The sequence below is a fragment of the Saccharomyces paradoxus genome, chromosome II (genome assembly GCF_002079055.1).
Source record: "Saccharomyces paradoxus chromosome II, complete sequence".
NCBI lineage: Eukaryota > Fungi > Ascomycota > Saccharomycetes > Saccharomycetales > Saccharomycetaceae > Saccharomyces > Saccharomyces paradoxus.
In genome coordinates, this window is record NC_047488.1 from 405,179 (window position 1) to 425,468 (window position 20,290).

The 20,290-nt window shown below is 38.5% G+C and overlaps 7 protein-coding genes and 2 non-coding genes across 9 annotated transcripts; 4 read left to right on the forward strand and 5 right to left on the reverse strand.

The window, feature by feature from the left end:
- Positions 1-275: 275 nt before the first annotated feature.
- Positions 276-3,143, reverse strand: RPG1 (translation initiation factor eIF3 core subunit a; the record flags this gene model as incomplete). Its single annotated transcript, XM_033908783.1, has 1 exon — positions 276-3,143. One exon carries the CDS (start codon positions 3,141-3,143, stop codon positions 276-278), a length of 2,868 nt encoding a protein of 955 aa, XP_033764674.1.
- Positions 3,144-3,481: 338 nt separating this feature from the next.
- SEC18 (AAA family ATPase SEC18) lies at positions 3,482-5,758 on the reverse strand (the record flags this gene model as incomplete). Its single annotated transcript, XM_033908784.1, has 1 exon — positions 3,482-5,758. One exon carries the CDS (start codon positions 5,756-5,758, stop codon positions 3,482-3,484), a length of 2,277 nt encoding a protein of 758 aa, XP_033764675.1.
- Positions 5,759-6,139: 381 nt separating this feature from the next.
- SPT7 (SAGA histone acetyltransferase complex subunit SPT7) lies at positions 6,140-10,132 on the reverse strand (the record flags this gene model as incomplete). Its single annotated transcript, XM_033908785.1, has 1 exon — positions 6,140-10,132. The coding sequence occupies one exon, from the start codon at positions 10,130-10,132 to the stop codon at positions 6,140-6,142; it is 3,993 nt and encodes a 1,330-aa protein (XP_033764676.1).
- Positions 10,133-10,764: 632 nt separating this feature from the next.
- Positions 10,765-10,836, forward strand: SPAR_Btrna10R. The gene has a single exon. It is a non-coding gene; the product is annotated as a tRNA-Arg (tRNA).
- Positions 10,837-10,845: 9 nt separating this feature from the next.
- Positions 10,846-10,917, forward strand: SPAR_Btrna11D. The gene has a single exon. It is a non-coding gene; the product is annotated as a tRNA-Asp (tRNA).
- A 586-nt stretch (positions 10,918-11,503) lies between these two features.
- On the reverse strand, positions 11,504-12,057 carry UBC4 (E2 ubiquitin-conjugating protein UBC4; the record flags this gene model as incomplete). Its single annotated transcript, XM_033908786.1, has 2 exons — positions 11,504-11,903; positions 12,011-12,057. 2 exons carry the CDS (start codon positions 12,055-12,057, stop codon positions 11,504-11,506), a joined length of 447 nt encoding a protein of 148 aa, XP_033764677.1.
- A 1,981-nt stretch (positions 12,058-14,038) lies between these two features.
- TEC1 (Tec1p) lies at positions 14,039-15,502 on the forward strand (the record flags this gene model as incomplete). Its single annotated transcript, XM_033908787.1, has 1 exon — positions 14,039-15,502. One exon carries the CDS (start codon positions 14,039-14,041, stop codon positions 15,500-15,502), a length of 1,464 nt encoding a protein of 487 aa, XP_033764678.1.
- A 471-nt stretch (positions 15,503-15,973) lies between these two features.
- On the forward strand, positions 15,974-18,901 carry MIS1 (trifunctional formate-tetrahydrofolate ligase/methenyltetrahydrofolate cyclohydrolase/methylenetetrahydrofolate dehydrogenase MIS1; the record flags this gene model as incomplete). Its single annotated transcript, XM_033908788.1, has 1 exon — positions 15,974-18,901. The coding sequence occupies one exon, from the start codon at positions 15,974-15,976 to the stop codon at positions 18,899-18,901; it is 2,928 nt and encodes a 975-aa protein (XP_033764679.1).
- Positions 18,902-19,105: 204 nt separating this feature from the next.
- Positions 19,106-19,785, reverse strand: RPL19A (60S ribosomal protein eL19; the record flags this gene model as incomplete). Its single annotated transcript, XM_033908789.1, has 2 exons — positions 19,106-19,673; positions 19,781-19,785. The coding sequence occupies 2 exons, from the start codon at positions 19,783-19,785 to the stop codon at positions 19,106-19,108; spliced, it is 573 nt and encodes a 190-aa protein (XP_033764680.1).
- Between the last annotated feature and the right edge of the window lie 505 nt (positions 19,786-20,290).

The window sequence follows — 20,290 nt, forward strand, 5'->3', positions numbered from 1 at the left end:
TTCAAGCCTCTACGGAATCGTTAGAGTTTTTTAACGGATTGTTTTCTTGAAATAGTACAATATTATTTATACTTATTTATATCAATTAGTTCTCAAAATTCATTTCGAAAACTACAGTTATTTACACTGCTCTTCTCCTTTCTTATCAACAGGGAGAAAAAAAACAATTCGAAAAGAAATAGTCTAAAAAATTGTTAATTATGTACATATCTCTTATACGTATAAAAAAGGTATAAAAAAAGGTATAAATCAAATAGATCATCTTGCGTTATCTATCACCTACCCCCCTTGGCTAATCTCTTGGCTCTCAACTTTTCAGCCATAGTCATTTTCTTTGGACCAGAGGATGGAGTTGGGGTAGCTGGGGTGGACTCACCAGCGGTTTTACCAGCCAATTTTTGTTCAATGGCTTCTTCCATTTCTCTTTGTTTTTGAGCGATCATATCTAACTTAGCTTTATCTGGTGAAACGGTAGCCTTTGGTAGAGTGCTTGGTGTACTTGGAGGTTCCCTGTTTCCTGCGCGGAAAGAATATGGAGTTGGTTTCTTGGCAGCAGCTTCTTCGATCTCTCTTTGTTTACGGGTAGCCTCAGCAAGTTCTTGAGCACGCTTTTGTCTTTCAGCATTAGCAATTTCTTCTTTACGTCTTGCAACAGCTTCCTCATAACGATGTTTACGAACTTCTTCGATCCTGGCTTTTTTAGCAGCTTCCAATTCAGCCTTCTTTTGGTTACGGATGGCGGCTAATTCACTTTCCTTAGTACCTGACACGTTCTCTTTGAACTTCAAGTAATCACCATAAACCATGACCAAGTTCTTATGGTCAGCCATTCTAGCTTCGTATTCAGCCTTAGCGGCGTCGACAATTTTTTTCTTCATAGCTTCATATTTTGCAGTGTCTGTCTCTTGTAGCTTGTCAACTTCTTTTTGCAATAATGGCAATTCAACCTTCCTCAAAGCTCTTTCCGTATGGTCTAACTTCTTCATAGAATATTCCATACGACTTTCAAGTTCACTCTTGTTCTTTGACACTTCGGCTATAATAACCTGTTTGATGGTATCAAGATCTAGGCTTTTAGCTTCATTAGGATCGATGTAAACATGACCCTTAGCGTTCACCTCAGTGATCATCTTCGTGATTTCTCTTTCCTTGATGGCTTCGAATTCACGTTTCTTCTTTTCAATTAAACGACGGTGAGCTTCTTCTTCCAATTTGGCTTCAATAGCGGCCTTCTCTTCCAAAATACGTTGTTGTCTGACTTCAGCATCCTGTTCGGCATGTAAGGCGGCATGTTCCATATGTTTTTGCTTTTGTTCTTGAGATCTCTTGACACGTTCATCAACAATCTTGGAAATCTTTTCAAGATCATCCTTGTTCTTTTTAATTAAAGTTTCACGAGCAATTTTAACCTTTTCCATATAGGAAGCGTTGTTGAAACTGTCGACATCGTGCAGGACATTAGACAATTCAAGTAACTTGTTGTGGATGTAAGAATTGCGGATAATAACAGGATCAGATTCTTCTTCTTTTTCTTCGCCATCTTCATTTTCTTGTGGCTCAAGGGCTTCATCAGTTTCCTCCTTCTCTTCTTGCATTTCCGATTCTGTGTTATCTTCTTCAGGAATTTCTTTAGAAGCGGCTGATGCGAAAATGTCAAATGGGTCTTTGGCGAAAGTAACCTTAGCAGATTCATGATCAATGGAAATTGAGACATAATCCTCGACAGCGGCTTGTAATAGAGATTTTTCAATTTCCCAGGCAGATAAATCTAGCGGAGCAGGTAGGGTAGCGAGTTCATATAATTCGGACTGGGAGACGGTAGTGAACTTTTGGGAGGCTGCAACAAAAACTCTTCTCATAATGACATCTCTTAATGGTGTAATGTATTGATTAAAGTAAGATTTAGAAGATAATTTGATCAACAACTTTTCCAACTGCTGTTTGGCTGTATCGACATTGAAGTTAACTTCGATGATATCGTACAATTCTTTCAATTCCTCGTCAACTTTAGCATAAATAGACTCATCTTCAATAATGGATTGCAACATTTCCTTTCTAGTTGGTTTGGCGTCCAAGTTTAATAAACGGTACATACGTAAATGAGGATCGTAGCCAATAGATGGAATCTCGTCTAGTTGAGTAGAAATAGCGGATAAGAAAATTGTAGAAGAATATGTCTTGAACTCTTCTTCTGTTGCTCTTGGATTGGTGGAGTATAATTTATAAAACTTCTTCCAGGCAGTGGTGTGCAACAATGGATCACCGGAAACAAAGAAGACCTTGACGAGATTTTCGTAGTAGTTAGCCAAAGTAGATGGTTTAGGTGCACGTTTTGATGTCTTCATTAAGTGGAAAACATCTTCAATGGATCTATAAGCCTCGTGCCACAATTCCAACTTGACAGAAACGTCCACTTGTTGGAAACGTTGGTCCAAATAACGTTGTAAGGTGTCAGCATCGCTCAAGTCAACTAAATTATTGCCTGATTTACTTTGTTGGTAGTTAGCAGCGTCTAAATGTTGGCGTAACATCTCAGCCAATCTCTTGAATTCGTTTTTACGCTGATACTTCAAACAAAAATGCATGGTTTTTTTAACAACACCAGAATAGGTAATTTCCAACAAAGCGTTGTTTCTTAATAAATCTAAGACAGCACGATATGATTCCCAAGTAAATCTCAACCATGAAGTAATAGCTTCATCGTTGAAACCAGCTACAGATTGATCTGATTCGTAAACAGAAATCAGCAGATTTTCTGGGGTGACACCACCTTCCAAATCATCATCGATTTCTTGCTTTTGAAGTTCGTCAGCTCTAGTTTGCTCAGAAGCGATTTTAGATTCGACTAAGTCAATGAATTTACGTGCAACAGCACCGACAGAAACCAAACCTTCAGTAGAACCTTGAATTAATTTTTTGTATTGGTGCAAACCATCTTTAAGTAGCTTGCCTTTCTTAAGTTCAACACCGATCTCCAAAAATTTGAACACAACTGGTTCAACAGTGGAAGGTGTAGCCCAACGGATTCTTCTGGCAGTTATGAAATCGTGCAAAGATTGTAAAGCAGCTTGTTTTTCGCCAACAGAAATAAGTTCATCTGCCCTCTTAATGGCATTTTCAGGACGGAATGGTGGGGGAGCCATCTTGATATTTTTTGGAGCGCTTGTGTAGTTTATTCAAGAACCTTTTCCTTATTGCTATATGTACATCTACTTTCTTTTTAGTCCACAGGAAAATTTTTTCACTTTTGACAAAACAGCTCCGGCAGAGCGACTGAAAAATTATCATCTTTACCCGGTGGGTGATAATTATGATGAACAAAATCCGATACCAGAATTAAAGGAAGAGATGCCTTGGCTTTGATAATTTTATAGAATTTATCACTAAAATATATAACATAGAGAAGAAATCTTGTCCATCAAAAACTTCTTGAACGAAAGAGACAAAGAATAAAAAACAAGTACATGCAAAATTGAAATAATTATGCGGATTGGGTCATCAGTTCAACAAGCTCGTTCACAGGGTCTTCATCGTGCCTTGCAGTTTCAATGTTCGTCAAAGTCTTTTTAATACCGACATTGAAGTTAGGGCAGCTCCGTGACAACTCATTAATCACTCTAACTCTACCAGCATCATCAAGAAATTTTGATTCTATCATGACGTTGTTCAGTTCATCTAAATTGGTCATATTGGGGACTGCTATCTCATTGTCAAAACAACTCAAAATATCCATTTGCTGAAGTACCGAATAAGCTGATGTAGTAGTCATGATCAACAAACGACGGTCTTGGGGGGGTTTACGTTTCAACGCTACCTTTAGCATTTGTAAAATGTTATTCGAAAATCTTGGACCAATTGGTACCCAATCAACCAGAGTCTCTAATGAATCAATAACAAGAATGTTTAGTGGAGATTTATATGCATCTCTAAAAGTGTTATCGATATAAGCAATTTTTGCGCTTTCTGACATACCTGATAACTCATTGGGTGAAATTAATCTGATAAATGGAAATCCAGACTTCAGAGCAATTTCAGCGGCCAAAGCCGTTTTACCGGACCCTGCAGGGCCGTGAATTAATAGAGATACTAATCTGGATTTATCACTCTCGCGAACCTGGCGGACGTAACGGGCCCCGTTTTTCAATATTGAGTTGACACGTTCGGAATAAAGCATCATTCCACCTTCTACACATGTTTTCAAATCTTCTTCGCTAATACCAAAAGCGGGAGTAACATCATTGAGGGCATTTAAGAAGTCTTCCCTTGTTACTTTAAGTTTTGCTATATCTTTTGTGTTGAGCTTTGTGGCACCTTTTCCGATGTTGACGGTTTTGTTGATCGCAAAAGAACTTGCACTTTTTACTAAACCTTCAATCTCAGCACCAGAGAAGTTTTTTGTTAACGCAGCTAACTCAGCTAGGTTAACATCATCGCTCATCATATTATTTTCCCTCATTTTCTTCGTCTGGATGTCGAAAATTTGGAGTCTTCCTTTTTCATCCGGTAAATGAATTTCAACTTGGACTTCAAATCTACCTGGACGTAAAAGAGCACTATCTATTAAATCCTTACGGTTGGTCATACCAATAACCAAAATATTATTCAATTGATCAACACCATCCATTTTGGCTAATAATTGATTAACTACATTGTCACCTACACCGGTACCATCACCTCTTGAACCTCTCTGCTTGAAAACAGAATCCAGTTCATCGAAAATAATGATATGTAAGGAGGATTCCTCACCCTTGGCCCGATATTCTGCTTCAGCATCCTTGAACAAATTACGAATATTTTCCTCTGAAGAACCAACGTACTTACTCAAAATTTCAGGACCGTTCACGATTTTGGGCTCTTTGGCATTCAGCATTGTACCAATCTTTCTTGCAATTAAGGTCTTACCAGTACCCGGAGGACCGTATAATAACAAACCTTTAACATGAGAGATACCCAGCTTTTCTATAACTGAAGGCGGAAAAATTCGACTTGCAAAAGCTCTTCTAAAAATTTTAGTAAATTCTTTATCCAAACCACCGACACCCAAATCTTCAAACTTGAAATCCGGCCTAATAACAGCATTTGACCTTGGTCTTAATGAGTTCGATGATTTCAAATTAACTAAACCATCTCTTCCTTTAAAAAAGTTGATTTGTGTTTGTTTCGTCAAAATTCCCTTCGTTTCTATCCCGGTTGCAACAGCGGATGTTGGTTCAATATCACCCAAATCGATTGCTTGGACATTTCTAACCTTCAAGTCAAAGAAATGACCTTGAAATTCCATGATAAGGTATTGAGTTGGAGAAAATATTTGGGATTCGTAACAGCGAACGAATTGTTTGGCTAACTCATCCTGATCGAATACTGTGCTGACCGCCTTACCTCTGGCTCTAAATGAGATATCTATATCTATTGAACCGAGATACGACTGCTTACTGGAGTACTTGAACAAATCAAATGCCTTTGCTTGAACGTCCTGATTTAGGGACCAACCACCCCAGGTACGCTGGTTACCGTTGAACCCAATGGTTCCCGGCGGAATGTCGTTGGAGTGTCTGGTTGTGAAAACAAACAAATTGTCGATAATAATATAAATGTTATTGGGGAAGTCATTTGGTGAGACAGCAGCTACGTTTGCCAGTGCATAGGAGTTATTTGGGCAGTTTGACACCTTTAAATGGTGTGTACGGGTATCCACGTTTGTCATATCTGGTGGAGTATGATTTGCAGCAGCCTTTCCAAAACCAGGTATCTTAAACATATTCAATTTATAAACGTTGAATATTTGGTATGATTTGCTCTTATCTTTGGGAGAAACTATAACGGTAGTAGTTAGAGGCTACGAATAAGCCAATTCCATAATTCTCGAAATTTAATATGTCTGACGTATAGTGTGATACCGAATTGACCACATAAGAAATACCTTTTTAGTGTCTTTTTAGTGACGCTAACGCATGCGGTTAAGAAAAAAAATACTAGGTGATATCCTAAAGAGAGGATAGTACAGAAGTATTCGGAGTACTTTAAATATTAAAGTACATCAAGCTGAACATCCTACGCCAACTAGAAGTAAATAATACAACCTTTATAAGCATAATGTATTTAATTAAAGATAAAATGTCCGACTATTTAACACGCTCATTTATTGATTAAGGCGAGGAAGGCTCAAGCTAAATGAACTATTGCTGCCCATATTGGTATCATCAAAAGGATCTTCCATATCCAAAGAATCCAGTGGTTGGGGTGTTCCTGAAAATAGGGAAGAACCCACATCATTTTCTGTATGCACTCTGGAATTTACAGTTGTTGCTGGATCCGCTTTCTCGTCGTTTCCCAGGTCCTCTTCTGGAAGTATGAACGCGCTTGCAATCGGTTTCTTTTTGTATGCGGTACTTATTTTACCAGTAGGGGGCAATCTTGCCTTGGTGGCAGTCTTTTTTGAAACAAATTGATCTTCTTCTAATAAGACGAAGAAACTGTCTTCTGTCGAGGTGGTCGAGGTTCTATCATTCGCAGATGACTTGTTTTGCTTCGCTATATAGGCTTTAGAACGTTCATAGTCTTTTCTTAATAGCGGAAGTAGAGTATTCAAGTACGAACCAACATCGAGCATACCTTTCGTAATCTTCTTGTACACGATGCTGTCTGATTCTTCCGGTTGGATTTTCTTGGCCTGCACTTTGGTTTCTCCGTCAACAGTTTGAAATTGAGTGGTTAATAACTGTAGTGGAACAGAAGAACTCAAAACTCCAAACTCCTTTTCCAATCCAAGCTCTCTAAAACCAAAGAAGTCTTCACCGGTCAATTCACTGGCAAAGTCACCGGTAAAAAAGCTTTGGCTCTCGTCTTCAAAATTTCTCTCAGATAACTCCTGCAAAGTTGGCCTTAATAGGGCTCTTAAAAAGTTCTCTAACTTCTGCTTGATGTCCTGAAGTTTCTTAGTTTTTTTGCCAAATTCAGATTCAACATAGGAATATAGGTCATCCGGCCTGTTGATACCGTTTTCCAGCAATGTTGTTTGCAGCATTTCCGCATTTGTTCCTCTATTTAAGGAGTTAGTTTCATGATGGAGTTTCAAAGTCTTGATCAGATTGGATAGGTAATCCCCGGCGATTTCGGTAAGCATGTTTATCGCTGATGGATGAGCGGTTTCAAACCCATTAGCCATAGCAACCTTGGATACGTTCTTATGCATGAATTTCCATATCAGTTCCCTATTGTTTTTGTAATCATGGGTCGGAAGTTGGGACACAGGGTCAATATCAAGCGAGTCATCAATAATAGTGTAGTTATAAATGTGGCTATTGAGAAAAGCGTTGGGATTATTTCTGGAGTTTTGAGCCGACAAAGGGCTCTGTAACATTCTAATCAAGGATATTTTATGGCAGATATGCCTAATTTGCTGAATTAGCGTGATGTTTTCGTTCATTTTAGGTGTTAGTCCCAAATCCTTGTTAGCTAGAAACCTGCTTTGTTTATTAATACCATTTTGAAGCATGCGGTCCACAGAGGCATCCTCCATCTTGTCCAATGTTTTAGTGTTTACTCCTTCGTATAATATGTCAGGAATGGCGTTACTGATGTCATATTCTTGTAAGAATCTGGTGTCATCTAACTCAATATCGTTAGGTTGCTTTTCAAAAGCCTCATTTCCATTTAGAGAGTGATCGTTATGAAATTGCAATTGGTCATCGTCCTCCTGTTTTAGTACTGTTCCAAAACCATTTTTCATAATGGAGTCTTGCTCTATTTTCTGACGATATGATTCCAAAGCTTTCTGCTCTTTATATTCAAGGAAAAGTTGGTTAAAATTTTTCATTCTTTGTGGGTTTTTCAAAAATGCTTCTGAATCGCTATTCAATTTTCCGTTTTTAAAATAGTCAGCCCTTTTTAAGCAGATTTCGGCACGAACTTTAGCGGTTACAGTCTTCCATACAGATATTTCCAAATCGTCTCTATCATCGTCCTTTTCAAGTAAGTAAGATTGGGAGTCAGCCATGTCTTCGTCTTCGTCTTCATCATCATCCTCTTCTTCTTCTTCCTCATTGTTTCCTTCTGCGTCCTTACTTTGTGCCGTTATACCCTGTGGACCGTCTTTTGTATCCTTTTTGACGTCTGCATCTTTTGTCGAATCTTCCGTTTTACCGGCTTTCTCAATCCTATCATGCTCCTCATTTTCCCCATTTTCTTTCTTATTACCGTTTTCATCGAAAGTTTCAGTAGATAAGGCAGTTTTATCCTTTTCTTTTTCTCCTTCAGATATGGCGGAAGCTAGTTTGTCATTATTGATTGGTGTTTCGTCCTTGACAGTTTTAGAGTTGCCCTTTTCAGACGTTTTGTCATTCTTCTTTGCTAGCATATGAGCTCCCATATTTAGTCCCTTCCTCCCAGAACCAGCAACTTCTTCCTCCTCTTCTAACTCAAAGTCTTTATCTTTTTCCATATCTTCAATTTCTTTTTCTAAATCAGCCCTGTTTCGGATTGTGATATTTGGAATCATGGGAATCAACTGAAGAGATTTCTTTTGCATAGCAATAGCATGCCCTCTCAAAAAATGTGAAGGATCTGAATTATAGGTCAAGCAATTCTTCCATATTAGCATAATATCGTCTACGAATTCTTGCTTGGAGTCATATTGAAAGCTTTTCAATTTCTTCAAAACAGTATTCAGGTCCATAGACTTTTTGATGATTTGATGATAATTTGGGGCTTCTCTTTTGCTCACTTTATTCAGAAATGGTGTAGAATGCTCAGTGTAGTTCCTCAATTCCAATACAACCTTTTCGCAGGCTTCGTATAACTCCTCTTGGCCAATTCTCTCATCTGATGTCCATTTTGACCGATTTTTTCTGACATCCATAATCAAATGTTTCAATTCGTAATCTGATATACCCAATTGGGATTTTTTTGGCTGAATAGATGATAGAAGGTGTTTTAGTGATAAATTTTCGATGCCTAGATTGACTGTTAAATCTATATTATTTTGTTTGGGGCGCTTGTTTCCGGTATCGCTGAATGTTGAACCTTCAGGAGTTAGTAATTCCTGGTTTGTATCTGGCTCATCATTTATCTTTTCATGATCTTGCTCATCGGTAGCTGCTTCTAAATTACTTCGACTTCGTTTCCTCTTTCCTTTCTCTATCATTTTATCGCTTTCTTCAAGTTTTAAGCGCTTTATCATAGTTTCTTTGTCGTATTCAAAACTATGGTAAATTTTGTTCCAATTTCCCATGATTTCTTCTACGTTATTCGTTTTTAACTTTGATAGTGTTTCTTTTGATATTGAAATGTTTAGCATTAAGCGTCGTTCATCGTCGATTTCAATATTAGAAGAAAAAATAGAATTAGGATGTTTTGTAACATTATCTGCTTTTTTTACCTCTGTACTGTCTTCATCATAATTTTCATCTTCATCGTCATAATCTTCATCCTCAGTTAACTTCGAAACACTTTCTTGGTTTTGGGGTTTGTCATTTTTACCAATTTCCTCTTTGTCCTCCTTCTCTTCAACATCTAATAGAGTGTATTCTGTATCATTTTCATCATCAAACTCATTATGATCACAGTACATATAATCTATGGCGCACTGCCATAAGACGTATCTGATTTTTAAGGATAGGTTTCCAATGAACCTTGTCCCACTTATTTGCTGCTTCAAATCCTCCAAGTCTAATTTGAATAAGTCTTCTTCAACATTATCACCTTCGTCATTATTCGCAAAATCGTCTTCATTTGCTATTGCGTTATCACCTTTGTCTTCAATTTGATTTTCAACGCGATTTTCATTGCTGGTATTGCTGTTGATATTGGTATTGTTATTGTCCTTAATTGTTTGTGATGATATATAATCTGATGGCGGATCAACAGCAGGGAAGACGGTTCCACTGTGTTCTTCTTCTTGAATCGATGAGAATAATTTTTCAACATTTAATGTTATGTTTCCCTTTAAGAAATAATCCCATGCTTTGAGTTTGTCTTCTTCGCTTGGAATTGACAGTAGATATCCAAGAACAACCAATTGCTGGGAGGTTAAATAGAGATCAAAAAAGTCCTTATTGAAAAGTTTTTCGGTCAATTTAAGTAAAGCTTTGGCATGTGTTCTTTGATAATTCTTTATTGGTATTTTTTCAGTCATTGTTCAGACTTAATTTATTTGTAACGTTACAGTTTGAAGAGTAACCCACAATTTTCACTACTCCAAGTTTCAACTACAAAAAGGGAAGGATCTTATTGTTTTGACTTGCCAATTAAATAAAAGATGTATCTTGCGGACTTATTCAATGTTTTTTCCTTGGCACATCCAATGATAAGTTAAAGTCTTACAAGCATACATTCACTTTTTATTACTTGGATCTGAAATTTCAGTAAGTTACCCGTATTATCAGGAATATCATCGCTGTCCCACTAATCATTCACCGGAGTCAGCTTCAATAACGTTTACATAGTCATTATATTCAGTTAAAGTGGGCTAGTATTTGACCAATTTCTATAAATGTACTGCAACAAGACACAGGATTTAAGTGGGGGTAGTTTACCTGCAAAAAAATTTAAACTTATTTCATTAAAGTTGGTTGGAAAATGCTAGCTACGATTTCATATTTTTTGTAGGATTAGTTTACATATGGATGTATTGCAGTTATAATAAATTTTGTTATAAGACCATCGCTTTAGACAAAGGTGTTATCTTATGATCGAAATAGAATTGTGGGATATACTTCTTAGATGGAACATAGTTTTGTTATATCACTTATATATCAACAAATAGTAGCTCGCGTGGCGTAATGGCAACGCGTCTGACTTCTAATCAGAAGATTATGGGTTCGACCCCCATCGTGAGTGCTTTGTTCTTCCGTGATAGTTTAATGGTCAGAATGGGCGCTTGTCGCGTGCCAGATCGGGGTTCAATTCCCCGTCGCGGAGATTTTTTTTGACACTGTTGCGAGCCACCACCTTGGTTCAATGTGATGCTCGCGCATTGTTGTTACCAAGCAAAACTTGCCAGCGATCCCTGATGCCTTATACCATCCAGGCGTCGAATTCTGAAAAGTCAGATAGACTTTATCTTGAAATTTCACTTCTTGATGACAACAATTATCCTACACGCACATTAGAAATCAAAGAAATATGTTAACATTGTTGGTCTGACGAGAAGGTAGGCCAGGCATTGATTATGACTCAAATATATGCGGGATATACCGCGCTCGTGTGCGTGTACATAAGCAAAAATCCCCCCATACTGCTCGAGGAAATAAAAATGTTTACGGATCTCCCCTGAATAAAGTAAATTAAGGTTTACGATTCGAATTGCTTGGAAAAAAAAAAGGTTCTCCTGGATGGTTAATAACAATAGTCTTATATCTTATATCAGTAAATCTATGTTATTAAAGATAGAATATACATATATTTCATTGTATTCTTTCTTAAATACATTGTATCTAATATTCTCTTTATCGTCCAATCTCATATGTATTTTGTTTCTCTTTTCCGGTTAAGTGAGGACTGCCGTTTATACAGCATACTTTTTGGTCCATTCTCTGGCTGTAGCTTCGTACTTGGGTCTGTCAGTCTTGTAAATATGAGCGATTTCTGGCACTAAAGGATCATCAGGGTTGGCGTCTGTTAACAAAGAGCAGATGGATAATAGGACCTTCGATAGAGTTAGAGCGGGAGACCACTGATCCTTCAGGATGTCAAGACAGATATTACCGTTGGCATTAATATTTGGATGATATATCTTAGTTGTGAAGGAGATCTTTGGTGGCTTGAATGGGTAGTCGGTTGGGAAATGGATAGACAAGAAGAAAACACCGCCGGCATATGGGGAATCGGCAGGTCCCATGATGGATGCTTGCCAGTGATATAGATCATCGCCGACTGGACCGGCTGAACATGAAGTAGGTGGATCTCTGATTCAATAGCATTTTAATTTCGTTAGTTAATAAGAACGTAAGTTTAAAAAAAAAAAAAGAGAAAAAAGCACGCATTTGAAACGTGGCAATAACCTTAGACATACCTTTCTAGATCACTTAATTCTTTAGCAATACGTTTAGAAGAAGACATGATTTTTGGTTCCTTATTTATGTGTGTATTCTATAGCCAATCAAATTTGTTCACTTGTGGCGTAAGTTGTTTCCTGGCTTCTTTACTTTAGTTTTTTTTTCAGGTTAGATTTATTCTCTGAATTATTTATTAAGATGGAAAATAGGAATAAAAGAAAAAGAAAGAAGGATGAAGAAAAAAGAAAAATACAGGCGAAGGCCTCTCAAGGTGAGCTGTTGTCAGGTTTTTCCGCAGCGGAAAAATCTCGCAGATCATGTGACCGCCAATACTCCTTTTCTTGCCGCTCGGCCCTATTTGATCCTCGTTTTGAAAAACTATAAGCGATTGATCAGTGTGGAAGAGAGGGTAGGCGCGGTATGATCATCTTTTGTTTGTTGTATAAATGAGATCGATCTATCAAGGACGCTAGCATTGCGCTAAACTATTTCTTGTCACGTAAGATTAATTGTTGTTTTTTTTTTGAAATCGAGGAGAAGTGAGTAATCTAGTCACCATATTCAAGAATGACACCTTGCGCATTCCAGTGAAGGAGGAATGTTGACAAAAATAGTAGTTATGTAACTTGTTTTTTGTCTTTTATTCGTAACGTTCAAGAAAACTTTCTTCCTATGGAATGTATCAGGACCCGTTATTTTAAGGAATGGGTTCCGATTTTTCATGGAAATTGGCAAGAATTTACTAAGTAGACCATATTTAAAGGGTTGAATCCTACTGTGAAAATAAAGAGACCTTGCTTCTGTTGTTTGAAATGTGTGAGCTCAAGTTCCTTTTCTTGCTTATTTATTGTTGTTATGTTTGGGGTTTTTTTTATGTCTTCACTGCTTCTATTGCATAAAGAGCTTCCAGAACAAAATATAAATAAAAAAAGCATTTCAGGCAAACAGAAAGTGCTTCACTAGTTTCCCACAGAACCAAAAAGTACAGCAGCTTATTGTATACATTCACAGTATTCAGAACGCGTACGAGCCTACACGATTGCCGGCAAGATTAAATCAAGAGCATAATAAACAGAAAAGTGGATACAGACAAATATCACGCCTAAGCAAACACAGTATGATTGCCTGTAATAAAAGCCACGGTAATCATATGTCTTTTAGGTTGAAAAACTAGGAGCTTTAGCAAAATATACACAATTTGCTCTTTCAAGTGGTCTACCTGATGAAGCGATTGTTGCCAGGAACTACACGCAATTAAATTAGCCTCCTCCAACTTTTGACACCAAAAAAAAAGGTAACAAAGGAGAAACGTTTTATACAGACGGAAAGTATTCTAACATATTTTAGTAAAACCAGCTAAGAAATACTAGGCGGCACGTCCCCACTGTTTTATGTATGAGCGGTCTTTTTTTCCCACGAAAACAGCCACGATTATGTTGCATCAAAGTGGTAAGATTCTTTTTCAGAGAGATATTTACGCCAACTCTTTCCATTTAGTGACACCGGTGAGGGTCGTTTATCGCCGCAAGGTGTTTCAGAGTGAGCCATTTTGGCCGTAGTCCGGTTTAATCAGCCTCATTGGGATTCCCCGGCACCGCTCGCATTCCGCGTAGGACTCGAAGAATTTTTCATTGAATTCGAGAATGTGCGTGTTTCAGATTGAGTATTCTTACTATTCTGGGAAATTCTCCGGAAACAAGCTGAGCTGGACTCCACGAATGGTCCCTCGCAAGGCTCTTGGCTCATGCATAGTTGAGAAGCGCCAGTAGTCAACATCAGCAATCCATGGTGCTGGAGTTTCTCTCGATGGTACGGCCCATAGCTGGAGAAAATAGCTTATTGCCAAAAAAGTAATTCCTCCGCAGAGGTATATATTAAGTTTGAAACAAAAGGCTTGCTTAATTTTTTACGTATCATAACCCTTTTCTTGCTTTTATAAATGTTTATGAAACGTTGGGAGATTCTTTGACTGGTGTCAGATTCTTCCCATATCAGCAAGAGAAGAAAAATTAACCTATTCTAACAGTTCTGATTTCTGTTTAACCATGAGTCTTAAAGGAGACGACTTCGGCAAGGATAATTCTAGGAATATCGAATCATATACTGGTAGAATTTTTGATGTATATATACAGAAAAATTCGTATTCACAGTCGACTTTAGATGATATGTTTCCGGAAACAGTTGTTTCAAACACTGCTTGTGTGAAAAATGAAGCGGAGGATGATATCAGTCTCATAGACGAACATCCTCAATTTGAACTGGTAAATACTGGGCTGGGTGCTAAATCGGAAGATTTGAAATCTCCATCAGTAAAAGCTACGTTCACTGATAAACAGAGGAAGAATGAAATACCAAGTATATCGGTAAGCAACTACTTCCCCGGACAAAGTAGCGAGGCCTCCTCTACAACGGAATCTTGGACCATCGGTTGTGATAAATGGTCAGAAAAAGTAGAAGAGGCATTTTTCGAGGCTCTTAGACTAATAATGAAAAACGGCACTACAAAGATAAAGATAAGAAACGCCAATTTTGGGAGAAACGAACTGATTTCATTGTATATTAAGCACAAAACCAACGAGTTCAGAACCAAAAAGCAAATCTCTTCCCATATTCAAGTCTGGAAAAAGACCATACAGAACAAAATTAAGGACTCATCGACCCTATCATCAAAGGAGGAGGAGCTCCTACACCTTATTGAACATGGCGCTGAACAGACTACTGAAAACTCAAACTTGTTTTATGACATATTCGAAGAAATCATCGACTCTTTACCTTCAATTAGTGATTCTGGAAGCTTAACCCCTAAAAATCTCTATGCAAGTAATAACAATAATAATGCATTGTCAGTACATTCAAAACTACTTACTCCAATCACTGCTTCGAACGAGAAAAAAATTGAGAATTTCATAAAAACTAATGCTGCATCTCAGGCCAAGACCCCCCTCATTTACGCTAAACACATTTATGAAAACATAGACGGCTACAGGTGCGTTCCGTCAAAGAGGCATCTTGAACAACTTTCACCTACAGAACCCCACCAGGGAGGTCGCGCCAATAAGGATAGTTTTTCTAACAAGGAAGCAATCTTGGAGAGTGCCAAAAGAATTGAAATAGAACAGAGGAAAATAATCAACAAGTACCAGAGAATTTCCCGCATACAAGAACATGAAAGCAATCCTGAGTTCAGTTCCAATTCCAATTCTGGTTCAGAATACGAATCAGAGGAAGAAGTAGTCCCTAGATCAACCACAGTCGCGCAACTCCAAACCAGACCAGTGCCATACTATAAGAATAATGGAATGCCCTACCCACTCTCCAAAGTACGAGGAAGGCCTATGTATCCGAGACCTGCTGAAGATGCTTACAATCCCAGTTATGTTCAAAGTCTGCCCCAGTATCAAACATCTTATTTTTCACAGCTGTTACTATCCTCACCCCAGCATTACGAACATTCCCCACATCAGAGGAACTTTACGCCATCCAATCAATCGCATGGGAACTTTTATTAAATAACTACATACATACATACATCTCGTAAATAAATACACATGCGTATCTTCGCAATGAGAACCGTCATAGAGATGATCAAACACACTATAATTCACCTATTAATCAAACATTACCAGTTCTCGAGTAAAGAAAAGTCTATTTTCTGCAGCCCTTTTCTATCCCACACTTTTCCAGCAGCCCACAAATGTAATTCCTTATTGTTTTGAGATTCTTTTTTACTGACGCGCCAAAAAGAGTAAGAAAGTTCTCTAGCGCCATGCTGAAATTTTTTCATTTCAATGGACAGCGATTTTTTTTTCTTTTTCCACCGAAATAATATTGCAGTGACTTCTCGATGCCGCAAGATTCGCAGAAGTTAAACCAACCAATACACACCGAAAAACAAATTTTGCTGCTGTGATTTTCTCTTCCACAGCTTCATACATCGTCTTTGTCTGTTCATTCCTCAGATATCTACGGCTAAGGGGAAAATGTTATCGAGACTATCTTTATTGAGTTACTCGAGGGCATTCCAACAAGCCAAATGGCGTATTTACCGCTTAAAATTTTCGCCAACCGTGTATACTTCACAGTACCATATTCTTTCTGGTAAGAAACTTGCCCAATCTATTCGCGAAAAGGCTAATGATGAGATACAAGCCATTAAACTCAAGCATCCCAATTTCAAACCCACGTTGAAAATTATTCAGGTCGGGGCCAGACCTGATTCCTCCACATACGTGAGGATGAAATTGAAAGCTTCGAAGGACAGTAGTGTAGACTGCATCATAGAAAAGTTACCAGCAGAAATCACCGAAGTTGAGCTTTTAAAGAAAATTAGTGACATAAACGATGATGACTCTATCCATGGGTTGCTAATTCAACTACCTCTACCGCGTCACTTGGATGAAACCACGATTACAAACGCCGTGGACTATAAAAAGGACGTTGATGGGTTCCACAGATATAATGCTGGTGAATTGGCTAAAAAAGGCGGCAAACCATACTTCGTACCATGTACCCCTTATGGTTGTATGAAATTACTTGACGAAGCTCATGTCAAGTTAGATGGCAAGAACGCTGTCGTGTTAGGCAGATCTAGTATCGTCGGAAATCCAATTGCTTCGTTGTTGAAAAATGCGAATGCGACTGTTACTATCTGTCACAGTCATACAAAGAATATTGCAGAAGTGGTCTCCCAAGCTGATATAGTTATCGCAGCTTGCGGTATTCCTCAATATGTTAAAGCAGACTGGATCAAAGAAGGAGCCGTAGTTATTGATGTTGGGATCAACTATATTCCCGATAGTAGTAAGAAAAGTGGGCAAAGATTAGTTGGTGATGTCGAATTTGATTCTGTAAAGGAAAAGACATCTTATATCACCCCTGTTCCTGGTGGAGTGGGTCCAATGACTGTCGCTATGCTTGTTTCCAATGTATTATTAGCTGCCAAGAGGCAATTTATGGAATCCGAAAAGCTTCCAGTTATCAAACCTCTTCCACTACACTTAAAAACACCAGTTCCTTCAGACATTGATATATCACGAGCTCAGAGCCCTAAGCATATCAAGCAAGTCGCTGAGGAATTGGGAATCCACTCCCACGAATTAGAATTATACGGCCACTATAAGGCAAAGATTTCTCCAAAGATTCTCACAAGATTAGAATCTCGAGAAAACGGTAAATACGTCCTTGTTGCAGGTATTACTCCAACCCCATTGGGTGAAGGTAAATCCACTACGACGATGGGGTTAGTGCAGGCTTTATCCGCTCATTTAGGAAAACCATCCATTGCGAACGTTAGACAACCATCTCTGGGCCCAACCTTGGGTGTCAAAGGTGGCGCTGCTGGTGGTGGTTACGCCCAAGTTATTCCCATGGACGAATTCAATCTACATCTGACCGGTGATATCCATGCTATAGGCGCTGCGAACAATCTTCTTGCGGCTGCTATTGACACTAGAATGTTTCATGAAGCCACTCAGAAGAATGATAGTACATTTTATAAGAGACTAGTCCCAAGAAAAAATGGCCTCAGAAAGTTTACCCCATCCATGCAGAGGAGGCTTAGAAGATTGGGTATTGACAAAGAAGACCCTGATACTTTGACACCGGAAGAAATTAAAAAATTCGCTAGGTTGAACATAAATCCTGATACCATAACTATCAGAAGAGTAGTCGACATCAATGACAGGATGTTAAGACAAATTACCATCGGAGAAGCCGCTACGGAGAAAGGGTTCACAAGAACTACTGGATTCGACATCACTGTTGCCTCTGAATTAATGGCTATTCTAGCCTTATCCAAAAGCTTGCACGAGATGAAGGGCCGTATTGGACGCATGGTTATTGGCTCTGATTATGATAACAAACCAGTAACTGTAGAAGACATTGGTTGTACCGGTGCTCTGGCTGCATTATTACGTGATGCTATAAAGCCTAACTTGATGCAGACTTTGGAAGGGACTCCCGTCATGGTTCATGCTGGTCCTTTCGCCAATATTTCCATTGGTGCATCATCAGTAATTGCAGACTTGATGGCGTTAAAACTTGTAGGTCCAGTGAAGAATCCATTAAATGGCAAGGACGTCCATGAACCTGGCTATGTCGTTACCGAAGCGGGTTTTGATTTTGCCATGGGTGGTGAAAGATTCTTTGATATCAAATGTCGTTCCTCTGGATTGATACCAGATGCAGTTGTCTTAGTCGCCACTGTAAGAGCCTTAAAATCTCACGGAGGTGCCCCAAATGTTAAGCCAGGACAACCACTACCAAAAGAATACACAGAAGAAAACATTGACTTTGTTGCCAAGGGTGTTAATAATTTAGTTAAACAGATCGAGAACATCAAAACCTTTGGAATTCCAGTCGTTGTAGCAATCAACAGATTTGAAACAGATTCACAGGCGGAAATTGAGGTAATCAAGAAGGCTGCCTTGAATGCAGGTGCATCCCACGCCGTTACTTCTAATCACTGGATGGAAGGTGGTAAAGGTGCCTTAGGGTTAGCACATGCTGTGGTCGATGCAACGAAAGAACCAAAGAGTTTCAACTTTTTGTACGACGTTAATAACTCCATCGAAGACAAACTTACTAGCATCGTCCAAAAAATGTATGGTGGGGCAAAAATCGAAGTATCACCAGAAGCTCAAAAAAAGATAGACACTTACAGGAAACAAGGCTTCGGCAATCTTCCTATCTGTATTGCTAAGACACAATATTCTTTATCCCATGATCCATCATTAAAGGGCGTCCCCAGTGGTTTTACGTTTCCCATTAGGGATGTGAGAGCTTCAATCGGGGCAGGTTATTTATATGCTTTAGCAGCAGAAATACAAACTATACCGGGTCTATCAACATATGCTGGTTACATGGCAGTAGAAGTTGACGATGACGGTGAGATTGAGGGTCTATTTTAAATAGTTTAGCAAAATCCCGATGACGTTGATTTGGTCCCGATTGTCGTCTGTGCAAGAGCCCATTATCTAAGCATGCGAGGTGAGAATATTAGAAAAATGGGTTTTAGTTATGTAGGTATATGTGATTACATATGTATTACCGAAGTTTTTGCTACCTGTTTATTAACTGAGTATGTATATTAAGATAAATTAATTAAAGAAGATTTAAGCGTCTTCCTTCAATAAAGCATCTCTCTTTTCAGCAACTCTTTGAGCTCTTCTGTCACGAGCAGCTCTGTTCTTCAATCTTCTAGCTTCAGCTTCTTCGTTCAAAGCCTTTTCACGTTGAGCATCAGCCTTAGCTTGAATGATATGTTCAACCAAAGCTCTCTTGTGCTTGAAAGCATTACCCTTAGATTCCTTGTACAAAACATGGTACAAGTGCTTGTCAATCTTACCAGCGTCACGGTACTTAGCCAATAATCTTCTCAAGACACGTAATCTTCTGATCCAGACGACTTGGGATGGTAAACGGGCTTCTCTGGTACCCTTTCTCTTACCATAACCACTGTGACGACCTTCTCTTTTAGATTGAGCATGGGCTCTGGTTCTGGATTTAGAGTGGACGGTAACGGCCTTCTTTACGATGGTACCGTTCTTAACCAATTTTCTAATGGCGTTTCTGGAGTTGGCTTGAGCAATTTCAGAGGTTTCGTTTGGATCTAACCAAACCTTTCTCTTACCGACACCGACGACAGAAGCGGCAAGTCTCTTTTGAGTACGTAAGTTAGCCCTGTTAAAGTCATGTTAGTTATTATTGTTCTGTAAGAAAGAAAAAGTCTATTCAAGTAAAAAGATAGAAATTAGTGGTAGCCACTTTAAAACTCGCTATGGAAAAACGACATGGTTATTTTGTACGCTGAATACTGCAGCCGCTTGAATCCGATTTTCACCACATGACTGGTCCCAACATTAATAGATATATTTTCGGGGCTTCATTTACCTTTCATACACAATCTTCTTTATAGACTGCAGAGAAAAAGTCTTCCAGAAGCTTCCTTTTTTTCCTTTTAATCAAAAAACTCCGATTATACAAAGATCTGGTTTAACTGGCATTTTAGTAATAAAAATGGACACAGCATCATCCATGGCATATAGTACCCATATCACTTCTCAATAACGCTAACGTTTCAGGTGGTAACTCAACGAACTGACTTGTCTCGAGAAAGAGTTATTATAACAATTCTATCTTATTCCTGATATACTTTCATTAATTCATTATTCACTGCATCACATACATTTTTGCTTTGGAGTTCTTAATCAGCTTTCTATGTGAAATGTGAAAGTAATCCTTTGCATTTTATGTTGATCACCGTCCAAACCTATTCCTTTTTTTGACTCCCCACCAGA